We start from the raw sequence: 23031 nt of genomic DNA, 5'->3' as shown, positions 1-23031 counted from the left end.
TCCTATTCCCATTTTCTTAAATATTTTGGGCTTGTTATTGTAGGTGTTTTCCTTCTCTTGTGTTTCTTGCCTAGAGAAGTTCCTTTAGCATTTGTTGTAAAGCTGGTTTGGTGGTGCTGAACTCTCTCAGCTTTTGCTTGTCTGTAAAGGTTTTAATTTCTCCATGAAATCTGAATGAGATCCTTGCTGGGTAGAGTAACCTTGGTTGTAGGTTTTTCTCCTTCATGACTTTAAGTATATCCTGCCACTCTCTTCTGGCTTGCAGAGTTTCTGCTGAAAGATCAGCTGTTAACCTTATGAGGATTCCCTTGTGTGTTATTTGTTGTTTTTTCCTTGCTGCGTTTAATATGTTTTCTTTATATTTAATTTTTGATAGTTTGATTAATATGTGTCTTAGAGTGTTTCTCCTTGGATTTATCCTGTCTGGGACTCTCTGTGCTTCCAGGACTTGATTAACTATTTCCTTTCCCATATTAGGGAAGTTTTCAACTATAATCTCTTTAAATATTTTCTCAGTCCCTTTCTTTTTCTCTTCTTCTTCTGGGACCCCTATAATTCGAATGTTGGTGCATTTAATGTTGTCCCAGAGGTCTCTGAGACTGTCCTCAGTTCTTTTCATTCTTTTTTCTTTATTCTGCTCTGCAGTAGTTATTTCCACTATTTTATCTTCCAGGTCACTTATCCGTTCTTCTGCTTCAGTTATTCTGCTATTGATCCCATCTAGAGTATTTTTAATTTCATTTATTGTGTTTTTCATCGTTGCTTGGTTCCTCTTTAGTTCTTCTACGTCCTTGTTGAATGTTTCTTGCATTTTGTCTGTTCTATTTCCAAGATTTTGGATCATCTTTACTATCATTATTCTGAATTCTTTTTCAGGTAGACTGCCTATTTCCTCTTCATTTGTTAGGTCTGGTGTGTTTTGACCCTGCTCCTTCACCTGCTTTGTGGTTTTTTGTCTTCTCATTTTGCTTATCTTACTGTGTTTGGGGTCTCCTTTTCACAGGCTGCAGGTTCATAGTTCCCGTTGTTTTTGGTATCTGTCCCCAGTGGCTAAGGTTGGTTCAGTGGGTTGTGTAGGCTTCCTGGTGGAGGGGACTAGTGCCTGTGTTCTGGTGGATGAGGTTGGATCTTGTCTTTCTGGTGGGCACGTCCACGTCTAGTGGTGTGTTTTGGTGTGTCTGTGGCCTTATTATGATTTTAGGCAGCCTCTCTGCTAATGGATGGGGCTGTGTTCCTGTCTTGCTAGTTGTTTGGCATAGGGTGTCCAGCACTGTAGCTTGCTGGTCGTTGAGTAGAGCTGGGTCTTGATGTTGAGATGGAGATCTCTGTGAGATTTTCACTGTTTGGTATTACGTGGAGCTGGGAGGTCTCTTGTGGACCAGTGTCCTGAAGTTGGCTCTCCCACCTCAGAGGCACAGCCCTGATGCCTGGCTGGAGCACCAAGAGCCTTTCATCCACACAGCTCAGAATAAAAGGGAGAAAAAAATAGAAAGAAAGAAAGAGGATAAAATAAAATAAAACTATCATAATAAAAAATAAGAAAAAAATTATTAAAAATAAATGTATTGAGAAAAAATTTTTTTTTAATTTTTAAATATAGATTTATTAATTTTTTATAATAAAAATAAGAAAAAAAATTATTAAGAAAAAAATTTGTTAAGAAAAAAAATTTTTAATTTTTTAAAATAAAAAATATGAAAAAACATTAAAAATTTTTTTAATTTCTAAAAATAGAAAATAAGGAAAAAATTATTAAGAAAACATTTATTAGGAAAAAATAATTTTTTAAGTAAAAAAAAAAAACGGACAGACCTGACCCTAGGACTAATGGTGAAAGCAAAGCTATACAGGCAAAATCTCACCCAGAAGCATACACATATACACTCACAAAAAAAGGAAAAGGGGAAAAATTAATATATCCTGCTCCCAAAGTCCACCTCTGGAATTTGGGATGATTCCTTGTCTATTCAGGTATTCAACAGATGCAGGCACATCAAGTTGTTTGTGGAGCTTTAATCCGCTGCTTCTGAGGCTGGTGGGAGAGATTTCCCTTTCTCTTCTTTGTTCGTACAGCTCCCGGGGTTCAGCTTTGGATTTGGACCCGCCTCTGCCTGTAAGTCGCCTGAGGGCGTCTGTTCCCCGCCCAGACAGACCAGGGTTAAAGGAGCAGCTGCTTCGGGGGCTCTGGCTCACTCAGGACGTGGGGGAGGGCGCGGTACGGAGGAGGCGGGGCGAGCCTGCGGCGTGAGAGGCGTCGCGACGTTGCACCAGCCTGAGGCGCGCCGTGCGTTCTCCCGGGAAAGTTGTCCCTGGATCACGGGACCCTGGCGGTGGTGGGCTGCACCGGCTCCCGGGAGGGGCGGTGTGGAGAGTGACCTGTGCTCGCACACAGGCTTCTTGGTGGCAGCAGCAGCAGCCTTAGCATCTCCTGCCCGTCTCTGGGGTCCGTGCTGATAGCCGCGGCTCGCGCCCATCTCTGGAGTTCATTTAGGCGGCGCTCTGAATCCCCTCTCCTTGCGCACAGCGAAACAAAGAGGCAAGAAGAAGTCTCTTGCGTCTTCAGCAGCTGCAGACTTTTTCCCGGACTCCCTCCCGGCTAGCACCGAAGCCCAAGCCTCAGCTCCCAGCCCCCGCCCGCCCCAGCGGCTGAGCAGACAAGCCTCTCGGGCTGGTGAGTGCTGCTCGGCGCCGAGCCTCCATGCGGGAGTCTCTCCGCTTTGCCCTCTGCACCCCTGTGGCTGCGCTCTCCTCCGTGGCTTCGAAGCTTCCCCCCTCCGCCACCCGCAGTCTCTGCCTGCGAAGGGGCTTCCTAGTGTGTGGAAACCTTTCCTCCTTCACAGCTCTCTCCCACTGGTGCAGGTCCCGTCCCTATTCTTTTGTTTCTGTTATTTCTTTTTTCTTTTGCCCTACCCAAGTACGGGGGGATTTTCTTGCCTTTTGGGAGGTCTGACGTCTTCTGCCAGCGTTCATTGGGTGTTCTGTAGGAGCAGTTCCACGTGTAGATGTATTTCTACTGTATCTGTGGGAAGGAAGGTGATCTCCACGTCTTACTCTTCCGCCATCTTGCCCCCCCTGTTTTAATTTTATCCTTCCAGATGAGAAAAGACAAAAATGAACAGTGGTTTTGAGTGTAGGAAATGATAATTATAGTCTCTAAAACTGGAGAAGTAGGAAGGAAAAGGTATTGACACTACATTAAAAGGGGTCTTGAACCTACCAGCAAGGTCTATGAAGAATTAAGCCTACTGTCCCAATCCCTTAAGATTTCCTTTCCTCCCACAGTCACTAATTTCAGGCTACTGCAAATAATTTTTGAATGCCTATATGCTGTCTATGAAGAGAATGGGCACTTGTCTATTTGCAACTCTGTCCAATTCATTTCTGTCTTCTGGGTGTGTCTGGGTCTTAAGATCAGAATATGGAAACAAAGTGTGAGCAGCTTAGAGGCAAATCAGAGCTCCTTATGTGAGGGTATTTGTCTGCCTTGCCTGATGATGTCTGGTATCACTCTGTGAGGTCTGCCCAGTTTGTGGTCAGACCCTAGCTTTCATTTTCTTGGTGAATGAAGATGGTTATGTGGGAGCCAGTGAGGGGTGGGAGCAAATGAGTGTGTGTGGCCAGGCTGCATTATGTAATTATAATAATATTGACAGTAGTCTAATACACATTTTGAATTACTTTGTTCTGGAAAATAAGCTAAATGCTTATTTATCTGCATTACTATCAATACTTCAATTTTTATAACAACCCTTTGAGGTAGGAACTCTTGTTATTTCCATTGAACAGATCGGGAAATAGCCTTAGCACTTTTAAAGAATGTCCTCCTAAATAAAGATCAATACATTTCCAGTGAGAGTCCACAGCCAAAGAAAGAGCCCTGGTCACTCCAAAGGCCACTTAGTGTGAGAGAGGCTTCTGTGCAATGGTGTAAGGAGTAACCACTTGTAACCTCTTGGAGTATGACCCGTGTTGTTTGTAACGAAAATGGAGGAAAGTGTGGGGCATAAGTACCCACTTCAGAAGATGATGCTGGTTTGCTTGAATATTAAAAATAGTCCTGGATGGTAGCATTTTGTACTATCTTTTACTGATTTCTATTAAGTTCCTCCTGGAAAAGTATTGCTCATTTCCCTGTGAGGGTAGGTTGAACCCAAGTGACAGAGAGGACAGGAAGGAGTTGCCACTCTTGGGACTCGGTTTTTACTTATTATATATCATGTATTCTTCCTTCTTTTTTTAAAATTGAAATATGATTTACAATGTTGTGTTAGTTTCAGGTGTACAGCAAAGTGATATATATATACTTTTTCAGATTCTTTTCCATTATAGGTTATTACAAGATACTGAATATAGTCCCCTGTGCTATACAGTAGGTCCCTATTGTTTACCTATTTTATATACAGTAGTGTGTATACGTTAAGCCCATACTCCTAATTTATCCCTCCCCCACTTTACCCTTTGGTAACCATAAGTTTGTTTTCTATATCTGTGAGTCTATTTCTGTTTTGTAAATAAGTTCATTTGTATAATTTTTTTAGAGTCCACATATAAGTGATATCATATGATAATTGTCTTTCTCTGTCTGACTTACTTCACTTAGTATGATAATCTCTAGGTTCATCCATGTTGCTGTAGATGGTATTATGTCATTCTTTTTTATGGCTGAGTAATATTCCATTGTGCGTATGTACCACATCTTCTTTATCCATTCATCTGTTGGTGGACATTTAGGTTGCTTCCATGTTTTGGCTATTGTAAAGAGTGCTGCTATGAACATTGGAGTACATGTATCTTTTCAAATTAGAGTTTTTATCTTTTTCTGGCTACGTGCCCAGGAGAGGGATTGCAGGATCATATGGTAGCTCTATTTTTAGCTATTTAAGGAACCTCCATACTGTTCTGCATAGTGGCTGTACCAATTTACATTCCCACCAACAGTGTAGGATGGTTCCCTTTTCTCCACACCCTCTTCTTTTTCCTTCTTAATGAAAAGTTTTCACCTTCCTCTTTTTAAGTTTTGACCAACAACCAACATTCCTCTTTAGATTTTGAGTCTTATGCCTTACTCAGACTTTGGCATGAGCATGTGGTTTGTGTGTGTGTGTGTGTGTGTGTGTGTGTGTGTGTATTCTTTTCATCAAAATGTGAAAGAACTTTTATAAAGTAAACCATGAAATAAGTTAATGTCTTTCTTCCCCATATGGGTGTATCAGTGTGTGTGTCTCTGAGTGATTAAAACCCACTCCCCTAATAACTTAACCAGTTTGTTTTAGCTGGAATAAAGAGGGATTGAGAGCAGTGTGGGATGCCCATGCTCAGGAGAGAGGAAGGAGAGCACACACTTGAGGGAAGGGTGTGAGGATGAACAGGCAGTGAGTGTATCACTTGACCATCTGTAGCAGATAGAGAGTAGATGTCTGCGGCTGCTCATTCCCAGCCTTTCCCCTTCTCCTCAGGCTACTGAGAGATGGGAGTCTGGGAACACAGCTCACCAAGCCGAGGTGGTGACGGTCCATAACACAAATTTCTCCACATGGTTTTTATGATTGTCTCACTCCGTCCTGCATGCTAGCTCTCAGAGGCACAGGAGGAGAATAGGAAGGACTCTTAGCCATAAGCCCGTGTAGCCCCCTCACTTTACAGAAGAGACCTTGGGAAAGGTTAAAGAGCAGGGCCAGTGTCACACAGCTAGTCAGGGTCAGGACCACATTTCAAAGTCCTTAAGTTCTAATCTATAACCTTGGTGTCTACTGGACAGAATTACTGTAAGAGGTCCAGGGTCTTGACCTTTTTCCTTAACATAGGTTGGAGTACACAGCACTTACTCCTGAATGAGAGTATGCACTATTCTAATTATATAGTAGGTAAGCTCATTACTAGGTGTTCCATACAGATGACTTGGGGCTAGAAGTATCATCTCTCTGGAATCAAAAATATAACTGTCAGTAAATGTGTTCAAAGGCTTATGCTTTTCATTAAAATTTAAGTGCCGTATGGTTAAATCTATATTCTCTTGCTTTGGGGATGTGTATTAAGGGTGCTGTGGATGAGAACTCTGGCCAATTGTCCTTGGCATGGAGGAGATTTGCTGGCAGGGCTGAGGATTTGCATGTTTATGCTTCTTCCTCCTCTTATAAATAACCAGGTTTATTGAAAAGAGACTGTGAATATTTTTAGATTTGGAAAAATCTCATTTGGACTTGAGGCAGAGACTTCTAGAGGTTGATAAGAAGCCTACTATTATCATGACCATGCTCATATCCACTTTGAGTGCCCCAAGGCCACACTCCCAGCCTATGTCTTTGACACATGCTACTTTTGCTTGCCCTTCTTCCTGGAACCTTATTTCTGTTCAGCTCTAGTTCCTTTCTCTGCTGCTAGAGGAGATCCTAAGAGAACTTGTCTTGGACTTACCATAGGATGAGGAGGTATTTGACATTTGCTCAGGGGCAAGAATATGGATAGAAAATAACTATTGATTGGGAAGCTTTTTGGCCTTTGGTAGTATTTCATGCATTGTGCTCCGAGTAATTCAGTATTCCATATGTCAAAAAGTATTCTACCCCAAACAGGTTCTGTGTTCAAATAAATTTGGGGCACAAAGGATTAAACAAAATTGCTGCAGGACTTTTCAGAACCTTTAACAAAACAGTTCTTAGGTACAATGTGAATCTTCCAGAGGACATATGGCATGCTACCTTTCTTTCCTCAAGCATATTTAACCACTGATACTACTTTTTTTTGCAAAGAATCACCCAGGACCAGAGTTTATGAACACAATTTGGGAAAAACTACTCAGCGTAGATACTCAAAACTTATAGGCAAGTTGTAGCCTTTCAAAGTTTGATTCTGGCAAATTGGTATAGGCAATTTGGAGAGAACAACACCGTGTTCTGTTAGAATCCTCATTGATGTGAAGGTCGATATTGCTGTTAGAGAACCGAGAGCATAATTGTGTATAACTTTGATGATAATTATTACTGAAACTGGATATGTAAACATGAAGCGGAAGGCATCTTGAAAGATGGAAATATTTCATTTTACCAGGTTTATTCAAATACTGGACACCCTGGATGTTTTTGAAATAGATCTGTTTTCAAACTAATTTTTACCTATAGATTGACATAATAATGATGCACAAATGTATAAAATTATACAGAATATATTTTTATAAAAGGAAAAAATAATAATGTTGAATGTTTACTGGAAGTAATACAAATGATAAACAAGGGAGATGAGGTCTAGCTTTGTTTTAGATGTGAAAGTAGACAATATATCTCAGGACAAGTCTAAGCATGGCTTGGTTAATGTCAGCATGTCTGAGTAGACTAGAAGAAACTAGAACTTGGATTTAGAAACTGCCCTTTGCAATATGGTAGTCACTAAAAAGGCAGATTGAGCTGCCCATTACAGAAACCAATGGGTGTGGCACCAGATACCCTGGTGACTGTATCCTGCCCATAAAACCATGTATGTAGTTGTCTATAGGGTTGTCTATAGGTATAGAGTTCAGGAATGGGACATATTGAATATGATCTGGCAAAAGAAAGGCAGGGCTATTCTTCTGGGGGGTCCGCTATACTCAGCAGACTATTGATACAGGGAGGACTTAGGTAGGAGGAATGAAGCAAGTCTGGGGAACTGGGATTGGATCTGGGACACAAGGGCAGGATCAGCCTGGAAATATAGCTAGGGTGACTCTGGATCCCAGAGGGTTGATCCAGAGCTGTTGACATTCGCTCTTCCAGGTCCTGGAGGTGAAGATGGGTCTGATCCTAACAATGTTTAGGGGTGAAGAAGGAAAGTCTTCCATGGGGAGAGGAGAGAAGCAGGGATTGGGAACTAGACAGATAGAAGTTGGGATTCTCAGAGATCCTTAGCCTTTTCTTTTGTAATATACAGTGATACCACTAGGTCTTTCATCTAAGCCCAGATTGGATGCAATGGTTGGAACTCTTCTCTGAAACACCTCCCTTGGTGTTCTCAGGGAGATTTGGGAGGAATGAGAGTGGAGCAAATTCCTATAGTGCCCAAGACATTCGGAATTTCATGGTAGTTCAGTTGGACTTGTCTTTTGTCTCAATGGTTGTTAGCTCCTTGAGATTAGGGGTCATAAAATCAGAAGCATCATGTACAACTGTCATTTACTAAACTCCTTCAATGTGCCAAATGCTTTAAAAAAGGAGTGCTCTCATCTCCACTTTACAGACAACAAAACTGAGCTTCTAGAAAGTCAGATAGCTATTCAAGTCCTCAGAGAATCCCATGTGGTTTCACTTAGACCAATGGCTCTCAACCAGAAGTTTTAAAAAATACTGAGGCATGTACCCCATCCTCAACTATTTGGATTCATTTCACTGGGGCTGGCATTTGGACATCTGTATTTTTCAACAGGTGATTATAATGCACAGCCAGGGCTGAGAATCCTGGCCCTCTATCATGTCACCTTGTCTGTATTGTTATCCCTGGCATTTAATACAGCACTCACCCAAGACAGAGGTTAAAGACATGTTTATTGATTGGTTCAGAAGGTATATGTGGCCAGAGGGAAGACCAGGGACTGAATGCCACTAGAAGTTATGAAGCACCCCCTTAGAGACTGGAATTGAACATTCGGTGTTTATCAGAAGACAGAGGGTGGCTATTCATTACATGCTTAGAGATGTTTTGCAAACCTTCCATTACAGGTGGTGTTGTCCTCAACCCAGCCTATTATGGCATGCCTGGCCACACCAACATCATGATCCATGAGGTGGGGCATGTCCTGGGACTCTACCATGTCTTCAAAGGGGTCAGTGAAAGAGAATCCTGTGACGACCCCTGCAGGGAGACGGTGCCGTCCATGGATACAGGAGACCTCTGTGCCGACACTGCCCCCACTCCCAAGAGTAAGCTGTGCCAGGACCCAGAGCCTATCAATGACACCTGTGGCTTCACCCACTTCCCAGGGGCTCCATTCAGCAACTACATGAGTTATACAGGTATCACAACAGTCCTGATGTCTTTGTTTTTTATTAAGATTACATGGGAGCCTTTTGGGGCTGGGAGGGTGGAGGTATGGGAATTAGAGAGGATTATCAAGCAGTCATTCATGCCAGAGAGTTGAAGTGTATTTGTCATGGCATATTCTTTTTTTTTTTTCATGTCTTTGAAGAACTTAAATATTGAAATATTAAGGGTATCATTGACTAGATTCTCCTCCACTAAAAATTAAAAGATAAGCATATTTCTATCTCAGTTAAAAAGAGGGAAAAAGCCAAAAGCTCTCTTGAGAGCCCTTTGACCTCTAGAACTTGGTTATTTTGCTTCTTTCCCGTATTCGTAGGGATTTACTCTGAAGGAGAGTCCAAAGGTAATGGAGAAAGAGGTTTCTGGTTCAAAGTGGCTCTTTGTACTATTTTTGAAGTTGGTCAAGAAGATGGCCCTGGTTAATTTTAAGCTCAGAGTTCCTTTTTCTGTTGTGTCATTTTTTAAAGTATCAGATTCTCTTCTTCCAACACTAGACAAGGGCTGATTCTTAGCTTGCCTACAGAAAATGGTGCTGTTTCATTTAAAAAATGGTACTTTCTTGGTCCTGGTTTTGTTGTCTTGGATTATGCTTCTACTTTGTTCTTTCACACCTCCCTTGTTTCTGTCAAAAAGCAATACTACTCATCATCTCCTGATAATGGACTTAAATTTATCCCTAAAATTAAGGACTGATGTGATTTGATGACTTATTCCAGTGGTGAAGGAAGGAAGTAATTTTTCTATAACATCCAGGGGCTTGTTGGTGCTAAGTTCTAGATAACTATCCAAAAAAAAAAAAAAAAGAAAGAAAGAAAAGATAACTGACAGATGCTGACCGTGCCTTTGCAGGGAAGAAAAAGTGCTGAGCTTGTCCTGTCAGTGACCCATCAATATATTCCTATCTAAGTCTCATCTTGGTGCATGATTCAGGTACATCAAATTCATAAGGACCAGCATCCTTGCCTCTCCCAACAAGCACACAGTGGCCCTTGCCAGGGCAGAGAGACCAGACAATGGGGTGCGGAGGGCAGAGCTATTTAGGCACCACCTTTGAAGTGGACAGAGGAAACATCTAAGAAGCAGAAGGGAGTGTTTCACTGGTGGGCCTTCATGGAAGAAGGCCTGGAAGCTAAGATAACTCTTTTTCTAACCCTATGAAAAGTGTACCTAATAGGAAATTTTACCAGCTCTAAAAGGAAGTTGAGGATCACCATTCCCAGTCCTGCTGCCTGCTTGACTTTTTGGCTTTCTCTCCTCTTGAGCATCTCTATGAATGCTCACTTACCTGGGCCAAAGTCACTGGGCATAAAGCAGGTGTCTGAAACTCCACACATGTTCACGAATTAAAAGGCCATATGCTGAAACACTGCCATCTTGTGGTTTCCTGAATAAGCAATGTCATCTCAGAGCAACCCTGTACCCCTGGGCGTGAGTCTCACTCTGGCCAACATCAAGGTAAACATCAAGCCCAACTTACTTTAGAGATAAGCCAGTGCTCTTCTCTGCCTTCTCTTTCCCACTTCCAGCCTAGATATTTCCTGGCAAAATCTATCCCTACCTTGGTGGACATTGCAGGTTAAAACCTCCATCTCTCTTGTTCCCTTTTTTGTCTCTGCAGATGACGACTGCACTGACAGCTTCACCCCTAACCAAGTGGCCCGAATGCACTGCTATTTGGACCTTGTATATCAGCAATGGAGTCAAAGCCGAAAGCCCACCCCCATTCCCATCCCACCCATGGTCATCGGGCAGACCCCCCTGTCCCTCACTATCCACTGGCTGCCTCCAATTAGTGGAGTTGTGTATGACAGGTGAGAGAGGCACTGGTATCTTTCTCTGTGGCATTTCTTGTGAACAAGGGGAAGGATGTGAAGTTGGGGGAACCCCAGTTTGGAACTATAAATATGCACCATTACTCAGGGCTGCCTCCGCCACCCTGCTCAGTACTCATCTCCTGAGCAGAGCTCATGGGGCTCTCACGTCAGCCAATGGTGCACCATATGTGCCCACTCCTTGGCGAGGGGCATCCGGATGCTTCCTGATATCATATCTGGTGGGCTTCTAGGAGCTGCGAAGAGGTTGACAAATGTGATAAAAAATGACCTGACAAAACTGAGATGGCATTTGCCACCTGTCCAGGTCAGCTGTTCCTCCTTGGTGTAAAGGTGGAGCAGGGGCTTGCTACTTGCACAGTGGTGTCTGGAAGAAGGGAAGTAAGGTATGTTCCTCCAGGCAGTTCTGGGGGTGAGTGGGTGGCCGGCAACTCAAGCTGTGCATCAGGGGCTTAACTGGCTCGTGTGGGCATTTCTTATGCCTCCTCTGTGTCCTGTTGTACCCCATGCCTGCCCCACGCCTACCCCACTTATGGCTACTATCTTGCGGAATTGTCATTATCTGTTCATTTTCCTATCTGCTCCACTACTCAACTGGCAATTCCTTGGGGTCAGGACTATTTTTTTGTTTCTTTGTCTCTTGGTCTGCCACAATAAGCAGCTAATTCATGTTTATTGAAGAGAATCATTACACCTAAACTTGGTTTTTATTCATCCTTTGCATATTGGTGTATAATGAATACCAGGAAAATTTTTGTGGAAAAGAGAGAAGGTAGGAAAAGGATGACATATGACAATTGGTGGGAGGATGGGGGAATGTGGTTTAACTGAAAAGGGCCAGAACCCCATCCACGATCTGCTCTCCGTTTTCAAAACCTACCACTGTGGGCTCTTCGGTCCTTCTATGTGTGAGGCACTGTGCGAGGTATTTTACCTGCAATTGTCTTACTTACTCCTTGCAGTGAGCCCAATCCCTGCTATATAAGTGAGGAATCCGAGGCATAGAGAAGCACATGGTGGCTAGCCCAGGACACCACAGCTGGATAGAGCTGAATTGGGGCTATCCCCTGGAATTTCAGAAATGGAGGACATGGAATAGATTGTTTCTTTGAATTTAGAGCTTTCCCCTTTAGCAGGTGGAGGGTCCCTCGTCTGTGTGTCACGCTTCCCTTCTGGGTGTCAGATCCCAACTAGGGAGCTGAATGTCCCTGAAGCACGTTCCTGTGTACTCCAACTTTGCTGAAAGCCTGGGAGAGAGGACAGGGAGAGACAGGGATGGGAGGAAGCAGGTGAACCATTTTTCAAAGTGGCTCTCCCGGCCTTCTGGGATCTTGGAACCTGTCCTTGACACCTGGTGTACACTTAATGCGTGACATTACTTAGACCCCACAATCCTGTAAAGCAGTTTTGATTGTCATCGGCACCCAAGCTCTCATGGGTTCCCTCTGTGAGTCAACATATATCTCTGTGATGTGTGTAAGAATCCTCTTCCTGCTCGTGTGACCTCGTGCAGCTTGGGTTGCTCTGGCTGAACAATAGGTCCTCTGTGGGCATGTGCAGACCCGTGTTTTACATCAGTTTATGTAACACATGTAAACAATTTAATCTTTCAATTCTCTCTCTGGTACAAACGTTACGATAAAGCAGACATCAGTGCTGGCTTGCTGTGAGGCTGTTGGCAGAAAAGGCTGCAGTTGGCTTCCTTTTCTCAGCGAGGTGGGCTACAGCGCTGAGGCCTCCTGACACGTGCGTCGGGGAAACTCACGTCACATACCCAGCGATTTGTGTCACACTCGGAGTTATGTTTACTCCTCCCCAGTAGGTATTTGGAATCCTTATGTCAGAGAGGAGCCCAACCACGCACTAAGCAGCGGCCCCGGAAGAGCCAAGTGCATCAGGGAAATGTGGTTTGGAGTTGCGTCCGCAACAGAAGTGAGCGCTGACTGCAGTCGGGTGTTGGAGTTAACGACACCTTTTGGTTGCCAAAGTACTGGACACTTGATGGTGTTTGGGAACTTGCTCAGAGGAATTAAGAAACTTGTTGCGACTTTAGGCAATTTACTTCATCCCTCTGAGCCTGAGTGTCCTCGTTTGTAAACAGGGTTCTTACAGGGATTAGAAATAATTTATGAAAAGCACCTAGTGGAACGATGCCAGATATATACAGTGCTTAATAAATGGGAGCTGGTAGCATACTTATTACCCTTATTTAACAATACTGTTTTTCCATTATGTTGCAAGATTTTACTTTTCTCCCTCTACTTGTTGAGAGACCTTGATTTGATGCCTCCGTTTGCAGATGGATCGTTCACAGTTGGACTTCCACAACCTATTAAGTATAAAATAAGCTACAAGGATATATTGTACCTCACAGGGAATATAGCCAATATCTCATAATAGCTGTAAATGGAGTATAACCTTTAAAAATGAATTGCTGTATTGTATACATATAACTTTTATAATATTGTACAGCAACGATACTTCAATAAATTAAAAAAAAGATTCTAAGTATCAGAGACAGGCCTCATCAAGTGATTTCCCCTTGTTATTCAGCTATTGTTATTACCTCTTCAAGATACGGTGCTTGAAGAGCTCTTCATAGGTGTATTAATAGTCTCAAGGATGCGCATAGAACAAGCTCTCACAGAGGGACTGCTGAGGCCAGTCTGTGTCCTAACTGCTGGGCATAGAAAAAGAGAGCTTGGTCTGGATCTGCTCACAGGCAAAGGAGGAGGAATGGGAATGGGGATTCTCAACACCACAGATCAGTGCCCTACAATGGGAGCCAGAATGGACAGTGGGTGCCCAGAAGAGAGAGTGCTGGCCATCCAGAGAAGTCAGGCTAAGGGCCACTGCAAAGGTTACATTTGCATGGGTCTTGAAGGATGAGTAGGAGCTTGCTAAACAGAGAAGCTTAGAAAGCCTTTTTAGCCAGAGAGAGAACAGCAGGTTTCACGGAGCTGTGTGAAGGGTACGATGTATTTGTGAAAAGGTGATTAGTTATTACGATGGGAACATAAATGAAATTCATGAAAAGACTGAAGTAGGTAAGGCTGGAACTATCCTCTGAAGGACCCTGAATCATGGTAAGGAATTTAGATGTATCCCTATAGGCAATGGAGAACCAAGGAGCGTTACATTTAATATGACTTTTATTTTATGTGTGTGATTAAAAGTAGAGAGTTAAAACATAAGAGCACATATAACTAATAAGTTTACTGTGAAACTTGTTGTCTGTTTCAGTTGGGGGAATGCAAGGAGGCTTTGGATGACTTATTGAGAGTCAGTGTATAAGTCGTTTTATGTTGAAAGATTCAGATTGTAATTATTTTGTGTTGACTGGATAGAAGACCTCTTTCATCTCCACAGGCCTCCTTTATGACTTAGTTAAATTCTTCTGCTTCATAACCTTGAGATTTTCATGTCACTACGAATTTTGCAAAGATGAGGTCTATACAAGAAGGAAATGAGTTGAGAAATAGTTGTGTTCTCAGTTACCCACTAAGGCCTCACTACCCATTGCCACCCCCATGCCCCAAAGGTCTTGTGAATTTCATTATCCCAGTTCATCTGATCTATTCTCCCCATCTCCACCCCCACCCATTGTTTTCCCAGGGTCCCGGGCAGCGTGTGTGGTGCCTGCACTGAAGATGGGACATTCCGTCAGTACGTGCACACGGCTTCCTCCCGGCGCGTGTGTGACTCCTCGGGTTACTGGACCCCAGAGGAGGCTGTGGGTAAAGGACCATGACTTTTTCATTTACACCTTGGTGACCAAGGTGGACATGGGGGGTGGAGGTAAAGGGTGGAGCGGTGGCATGGTGAGAAAAAGGTAGTGTGCCTGTGTGTGTGTGCGTGTGTGTGTGTGTGTGTGTGTGTGATGTGCTGGAAATCTCCAGGGGTCTGGGAATGACTCTGCCTGGTACCTTTGTGTGGATATCCTATGTGTGCTTAACGTGCCAGTGGCTGTGGTGAAGCAGAGGGAAGCATAGAGGACAGAGGGACGGAGAACTCGGGGCGACTTCAGGAGGAGCTAGCTCAGGCATGTCGTATTACATGTGCCTATCAGCCCATGGAGCAGCTTCGCCACATGACAACGTAAGCTGATCTCATCCTCCCCTCTATCAGGAGGCTAACAGAGAACACGTTGCAGGGAACACTCATGCACACTGACTGAGCCAGTTTGGGCACGGTGGGGTGGACTAGGTGTTCCAAACTGATCATTCTCATCTATGCTATTTTATGAGTCTATTAATCACTGGTACTCGTTGTGCTTTGGATGTGATCTAAGCTAGGCTCTAGGAGGGGGAAAATGTTTTTAGCTGTCCCCTTTCCTGTCCCACCCCCAACTTCTCAGTTACATATTCACTCACCTACCTATAACAGTGCCTCTATGACAAAGTAGAGCATGAATGCTACCCCAATTCAAGTCCAAAAATGCTACTGACATGAGTTTTAGCACCTTCTGATGAATGGCTTGACTTCTTCTACCGTCAACGTCTTCAGTGTTTACCTAGTCATCACCTTTCTCTTTTTCTTATATTTTTTAAGAGCCTAAAAATGACTCAGTAAGACCTGTTGGACAGGGTCCTATTTGAATTAGTTTGTAGTCTTGACTCTGATAAGAAAAAAAAGGAGAACATTGGTCTAAGAGTCTACAGCATCCCCTTGGGCTCCCAGTTACTCAAATGACAGGAGCCTTGAGGAGGAATCTGGGGGGAGACAATTGACTTGATTGATCATATAGAACTTTTTTCAAATGATTTTTCAGGGAAGAATGGAAGGTGACTATAAAATTTACATTGGCACTGAGTAGGACTCATTTAGAGATTGGCATTTCATCAAAGGCCATTTTTGTGGCAAACAGTTCGTCCTGTGCTAGTGTTTTAATGCCCATTTGACTCTCTGGCCCTGTACTTTTTTTCTTTTTAATTCTTAGAAAAATTTAAAGTTATCTGGTAGAGGTGAAAGGAATTAGAAGTTCTGGGTTCTAACTCTTGTACTGTGTCTCCAGGCATACCAAATCAACTTTTAGGGCCTCCACTTCATCTCTTTATATGACATCATAATAAAAACTTTCTGACAGACAGTGCTGCTATTGAGTTGGCTTCCAAGAGCCTTTACTCTGCTAGTATTGGGGGATGCCTGTTGGACAATACTGAGAGGAAATACTGGTATTCCTTTGCTTTGAACAGGTGAAGAATCAAGTCATATTTTAAATGTATAAAATGAAAGGAATTGATTCCCCAGCAGAGCACACACAAACACATATATTTACAGATATGATCAAAATGTATTTAATGACACTTAATGGACACTTATTGACCACCAACTATATTCTGAATGCTATGAGGAATAGAAAATTGAACCAGACATATTCCTTGCTTAATATCATCTTCTTGGAGAGAACTTCCCTGTCTCCCTGATCTAAAATAGCCCCCAGCCTCACACCATTATTCTCTAGTCCTTTTTCCTCCTTAATTTTTCTTCAGAGATGACATTATTATACTGATGCCTCTTTGTTTATTGTTGTACCTATCACCCTATGGTAAGATATATGTGGTCAAGACTTTTGTCTCTCTTGTTCACTACTCTGTCTCTGATACCTAGATTTGTGCTAGGTGTGAAAGAGGTACACAGTCAATTTTTATTGAATTAATGAATGAATGGATTCACGATACAGGGAAGAAACAATAGGGATCATAAGATGTAACACACACACACGTTTGAACTTATTTCCTCTGGGCTTTGGAACATTATTTTCCAAATCCTGAAGGGCTAAGTCATTCTATTTTTGCAAATGTAGTTTGCAAATATTTCTAAGGAACACTGTATAGATCTTCTACACTAATCTAGTAAGGCAGGGGTTAAATAGTGCTTATTTTATAAATGAGGAAATTGAGGCTTAGACAGACTGGCCACAGTCACACAGCTAATGCACAGCACCAATTACAGCCTAACTACTGCATCCTAATTTAGCAGTTTTCTTTCAATTCCCCTCATGTTATAGGAGAAACCACCTTGTATAGATTATTTCCACAGAGCTGACTTTATATGTTTGCGATATTTGATTTTTCACCATTACATTTTTACTTGGCTACTGAATCTCCTTTTTTTTCCATTCAAGAAAAGTGTTTCTATTTTCTGCCCGCAGTTTCCTCTGTGTAGTGCTCTACTGGCTTACATATTTTTGAACTAAAAGGGAAGTTTCAATGTATGGTTTTAAAGTTTGGCTAACAGTCCATTGGAAGGATTGCTAAGGTATGATCTTAGGGTATCAAAGAAGTTTTGTGAAAAGCCTAGTTAAACATTGTAGCAACAGCCTGAAACAAACATTGGCCTGATTAGTAAATAAAACAGGGCTTCAGAAGAATTAATTTATCATAAATTATTAGTAAACTAAGTACAAATAATTCTCTTCTGCTCAAGGATTCTTTAAGGACATGACTTACCTTACCTGTATCAGTCTCATGTTTCCACCTAGGCTCTGGGTCACTCCATTCCGAATGCCATGCTGGATTTCTCTTGTTAAAGGGCACCAGGAAGTGGTGATTTGGAGCATAGTACTTTTGAATTGTTACACCTCTGTCTTCAGTAATACTTAAGATCTAACCTACTAAGCTGACCAGCTTCTCTAAGAATGTGCTCAAAGTTCTCTTCTGCTTCATTCTTTTTTCTGGCCCTTGATAGGGGCAACTCATTTTCAGATTTTTAATGGTGATTCCTGATGCGTCTGTCTTTCTGCTCATCTCCCTCAGGGCCTCCAGACGTGGATCAACCTTGTGAGCCAAGCTTGCAGGCCTGGAGTCCTGAGCTCCACCTGTACCACATGAACATGACGGTCCCCTGCCCTGCAGAAGGCTGTAGCCTGGAGCTGCTCTTCCAGCACCCAGTCCAAGCTGACACTCTCACCCTATGGGTCACCTACCTCTCCATGGACTCCTCCCAGGCACTTTTTGACACAGAGATCTTGCTGGAACACCAGGAGTCCGTGCACCTAGGCCCCTTAGACACTTTCTGTGACACCCCACTCACTATCAAACTGCACGTTGATGGGAAAGTCTTGGGGGTGAAAGTCTACACCTTTGATGAGCGGATGGAGATTGATGCAGCTCTCCTGACTTCTCAGCCCCACAGTCCCTTGTGTTCTGGCTGCAGGCCCGTGAGGTACCAGGTCCTCCGTGAGCCCCCATTTGCCAGTGGCTTGCCCATGGTGGTGACACATCCTCACAGGAAATTCACAGACGTGTGAGTTGGGCAGTAGGGCTTTCTAAACCATGGGGCTTCCTGAGGCTTTGGGAGTGGGTTTGGCTTCCTTTTTCTCCATTTTTTAATATTCTGATATGCCCTTATTTGGAGAAATGTTCAGACTTTCAGAGGGGGTTTTATTCTAAAGTGGCATCTCTGAAATGAGCAAAAGTGTTTCCCAGAAGGGGCAAGCAGGTGTTCTGACTGGTGATGCCATCTTTACGATTATGGAAAAAAGAGGTTAGTATTTGATATGTTTCAGTTGGACTGAAAATATTAATTGCCATAAGTAAGTTGATCAGAGTCAGATACTCCTATCTGGTAACACAATTTGATTTTTGATCCTTGCTGTAACTTTTAAATAATCTGCCACAGCTCCTATACCATTCAAAGGTTATAGTCACCTCTTCTACAGCTAAGCAGAGAAGCCGAGGGTCCTGTAGACACTATACTCTACTTTCATGACTTATTCATTTTTCTTTCTTCCCTCCCTCTCTCCCTCCCTCTCTCTTTCCTTCTTTTCCAACCCTCCTCTTTCTCTTTCTTCTGTTCTTTCTACATTTAGTGAGTTCTTAAGTGCTCCTGGCACTGTGTGCTCAGTGGTGGGGACACAGACTAAGATAAGATCATTGGCTTAAAGAGTTCAATGTCTATAGAGTAGGAGGCTGGTATCTCTAAAGGCAAATTTTCCTCACCTCATAATTTTCCTCAGAGGCTGCCCTGAGGGCAGAACTCAGGGTAAAACAAAAGTTTTATCAAAGGTGCTATACTGGTTAGTTTTCGCTGCATTAGAAATCATCACAAAACATAGTGGGTTAAAACAACAAATACTATTTCTCATGGTTCTATGGGTTGGCTGTGTGTACTCACCTGGACCGGCTTGGCCAGGGCTAGGTGGCCCCAGGCAACCTCATGCACGCATTGGAGGCTCAGCTAAGACACTGGCATGGCTGGGAGAATGAAGTTCTCTTTCCCCATTGTCTCTCCTTCACTAGGAGGCTTTGCCTGGGCTTGTTCTCATGCTGGTGGAAGGCTTTCCAGAAGCAGGGATGGCAAGTCCCCAAACACTCACATTTTTCAAGCCTCTGCTTACATTACTCATGATATCATTCCACTAGCCAAAGCAGGTCACGGTCAATTCCAGATTCTGCGGGTGGCAAAATCAATTCTATTTCTTGATGAGAGAAACAGTAAAGTCACATCATAGAAGGGCATGCATCTGGGATGGGAAGAATTTATGGCCATTTTTCAGTCTGCCACAGCTACAAAAGTGTAGAGAAAAATGTTCACCTTGAATTTTACTACATTTTTCCTCTCATATTAGCTCTATGAATTAGAACGAGAAGACAGTGAAATGGTCAAAAAGCTCATGCAAAAAAGGAGGATAGATCATGGGATGGATTTGAAAAGAAAAAAATATATTTTGGGGGGTTTCTTTAGTAAGGCAATTAAAATGATATTTGTTATCTAACTTAATATACACACGTGCATGTGCGCGCACACACACACACACACACACACAGGTACACACAACCTTTAAGGTCAATAATATCCCATTTTATAGATGAGAGAACTAAGGCTTAACTTTAATTGGGTTGAACAGAGCTCGTAAGTGGCAAGCTCAAGATTAAAATCCAATTTTCTGACTGAGTCTCATTTTGGTTCCCTTTCCTTCGTAACACATTACCTTTTACAGACTCAGCTCATTGAAGGTCGGGGCTACCTGCTGCAGAGTTTTCTCCCCAGGAAGCGTAAACATATCCTGACGCTTCCTTCCAATCCTCTCCCAGCCACAGAGCAGTATAAGACTTTTATGCATGGCTGGATGAGAAGTCAGACAGAAACCACCCTGCGAAAGGGAAGCCATCAGAATTGATTAGGATATAAAACTGGTTTTGCTTTTGAAATATCTGGCCCTCTGATGAAGAGTGCTTCCCTACAGAAAGCTAATTTGGAAATTTATATCTTTCATAATTATGTGTCTTTCCTATTAAAATAACTAAAAGCCAGTACAGAGGTGTTTAAAGGTGTTTTTGAAACCCCACGACATTTCCTGTTTGCTGGTTGCAGCATCAAGCGAAAGAGTAGAGGCTTTGTGGTTGAGTCGAAGAGTGTGTTAAAGAAGAGAGGGTCTTGGCAGGAGAGCTGTGGGCACCACTTACGGCAGTCCCAACAGCCCTTTGAGATCCTGTTCTCCTAAGTCACTCCCATCCTAGCTTGACTTTAGTGGTACTTTTCCAATTAGGGCAGGCACTGGACAAAAATTAAGTTGAGGGCAGAATTTGTCTTTGGAACCAGCAACCTCCCTCTTGAGTCCCTTCCCCCTTGCAAATGTTCAGTCTCTCACATTCTCCACTTGATCAGTGCACTTGGGCTCTAGATAGAATCAGATAAACTCCTTCCATCTCTGGTGTCAATTGATAAAACTCCATTCCTGGTTCATATGTATTTTGGAGGTTTGGAGGTGGGGAGTCATTTAATGCATTTCCAGTTGTGGAATTTCTTGCATCCACACAATGATGATGGAAGTTGTTCTCACCTCCTTCTAGGAGAGAGTGGCTTTTCCTCGTAAGCATTCTGCCTCCTCAAGACAAGAATTCTCTTGAGAGACAAGAAAACTCTGATTCACAAACCCAAGAAGGGCCTTGCTGAGACCAAACTCTGAAACTTTCATCTTCAGTTTCTATGACTACTTGAATGATACAGAAGACTAGATTTTCAATAGTTGGTGGTTTTCTGTGTGTGTATATGTAACATGGTAAAGATACACTCGAAATACCGTCCTCCTAGATTACATAGGATTGTTAGTTCAGTTTTAATTCAGCAAGAATTTGTTGTACATTCACTATGTGGAATGTACTGGGAATACAGAACTGAATATGGTTTCAAACATTCTGCTGTTCTGTAAGACTATATGCCCTGATCTTTGTTTCAAACAATGTGGCGTATGTTTAACATTTATATTCCCTGTAATATTTATTTTAAATTCCTGCAAACCATCTGAAAAGGAGCCAGGGTGTGCCCCACTTCCTGGATGTGGTGGTCACAGCCCATTGGTTTCCACAGGGAGGTCACACCTGGGCAGATGTATCGGTACCAAGTTCAAGCTGCAGCTGGAGCAGAACTGGGAGAAGCTTCGCCTCCTCTGAGCCACATCCATGGAGCTCCTTACTGTGGAGACGGGAAGGTTGCAAGGTGAGGACATACTGTGTGCCTGGTATTGTGTGAGGGAGGATGCCCTGCCCTGCTTGGACAAGGAAGGTTAGCCTCAAGTTTCAGCTTGACTGGTTTGGGAAATGTAAGGGGCAGGGCACTATGTGATGCAAGTATTAAACAAAATCTAGGACCTAGTAGATATCTTAAGTGGTCAATCACATCTCTACATAGTTAAGGATGGGCCCACTTTTATTTAGAGCTCACCCCAGTCATAGATATTGGGGTTGATTCTGTGGGGACCCTCTTCAGGTTTCAGAGAACAATTGCTGGGCAGTGATTCAGGGCAGGAATTCATGGTGGAGAAGGTTACTTGCCAAATGATGCTGAAGGAGGATGTGAGGATAGCTTTTGGATCAGCTGCCTGTCTTATGCTACTAATGACCTGTGTGACCTGAGGAAAATCAGTATAGCTTTCTGAGCTTCACTTGCTCATTTGATCCCTGGAAGACCTGATTGTAATGTAATTTTCAGCTATTCCATAAAATCACCAAGGTAAAAATGGAATCACTTCTCTGATTTCTTAACATGCCATATTCATTTTTCTGTTACCCTTTAGTGACATCAATCTAGAGGACTAATTCATTCTGGCTTGCCTGGGACTTGCCGGAATTTAGCACTGAATACTTCCATGTCCCAGTGATCACCCTATATTAACCTGTTCTGAATGCTTATCTAACCTAATATGTTACTTATATAAAGCTGCTGGGAGTAGGAGATTGGAAGGCTAGGCACTGTGATTTGTCTTAGATTCTGCATCCTAATAAGATGACTTATTTTTAATTTCCCAGATCAAGGAAAAGTACCTTACACCTTTATTTATTTATTTATTTTTTGGGCCACACTGCACGGTTCGTGGGATCTTACCACGAATCCCAACCAGGGATTGAACTAGGGCCCATGGCAATGAAAGCACCGAGTCTTAACCATTGGACCGCCAGGGAGTTCCCAGTATCTTATATTTTGAAGACCTAATAGAAAGCAATCTATAGCCTTTCTTGGGGTTTCATCCCATTGTTTAGTAATTACTAAGTATTGTTTATCTTTTCAATCTTCTAAGATTCCTAAGGTTTACTGTAAGTCTACTCCTTTTCATAGAAATATAAACACCAAATGTTCGCAGACCTCAGAACTATATCAAGTGACTGAGGTCACTTTAATACCCAAACCTTGCTAGTTTGCTGCCACCTTCTGCCTTACTCAGTCTCAGCTTGCCCCTCCTCCTCCTCCATTTCAATTAAATATCTCCCTGGGGATGCCTCACATATGCACAGAACAAATCTGCCTGTTGTTGATGTTCTCCCTGGCTGCCGCATTTTAAGTCTGCTCCCCACTAGTTAAGGTGTCTGCAGGACTAGATTACCATTACTACCCAGACAGAGTCCTCCTTGAACAAAATACTTGGCTTTGTGTCATAGCATCTCCTACAGCAGTCCTCCGATGGAGTTTCTGACGCCCCATGGTGCCACATCTGCCTGCGGAGCTGGGGCAGAAAGAGGCAAGGGCCCTCTTCCTAATCTGATATTACACATTCTAGCCTGGGCTTTGCAACAGCTTCAACTGTAGCAACACCTGCTTGGCTACTGGGCCTCACAAGGCTCTTTATCAAAATGTTCCTTTAAACTCTGCCTGTATTCCCTCTCTGTAAACAGTCATACTTAGTTCTGCCATCCAACGAGAAGATACCTCTGAATTGCAGCTTTGTCTCAGCTAGAGGCACTCCATTACA

The 23031-nt window shown here is 42.9% G+C and overlaps 1 protein-coding gene and 1 long non-coding RNA gene across 9 annotated transcripts in view; one reads left to right on the top strand and one right to left on the bottom strand.

Annotated features, from left to right (window-relative positions):
- Positions 1-23031, top strand: part of PAPPA2 (pappalysin 2) — a 432894-nt gene that overhangs the window by 256413 nt on the left and 153450 nt on the right. For all 8 annotated transcript variants that reach the window (XM_082355821.1, XM_082355820.1, XM_082355819.1 and 5 more), the window contains 5 exons: positions 8688-8981; positions 10628-10820; positions 14457-14578; positions 17600-18089; positions 21156-21284. In XM_082355821.1, coding sequence (XP_082211947.1) covers positions 8688-8981; positions 10628-10820; positions 14457-14578; positions 17600-18089; positions 21156-21284 — 1228 coding nt within the window. The remainder of the gene's footprint in view (positions 1-8687; positions 8982-10627; positions 10821-14456; positions 14579-17599; positions 18090-21155; positions 21285-23031) is intronic.
- Positions 1729-21238, bottom strand: LOC309604652. The gene is made up of 2 exons (XR_014230940.1): positions 18960-21238; positions 1729-3088 (listed from the first exon to the last, which is right to left on the bottom strand). It is a non-coding gene; the product is annotated as an uncharacterized lncRNA (long non-coding RNA).

Source organism: Balaenoptera borealis (genome assembly GCF_965194805.1).
Source record: "Balaenoptera borealis genome assembly, chromosome: 1".
In the NCBI taxonomy this organism is placed as follows: domain Eukaryota; kingdom Metazoa; phylum Chordata; class Mammalia; order Artiodactyla; family Balaenopteridae; genus Balaenoptera; species Balaenoptera borealis.
Note: the sequence above shows the minus strand (reverse complement) of the source record. Positions and strands in the feature narration are given on the sequence as shown.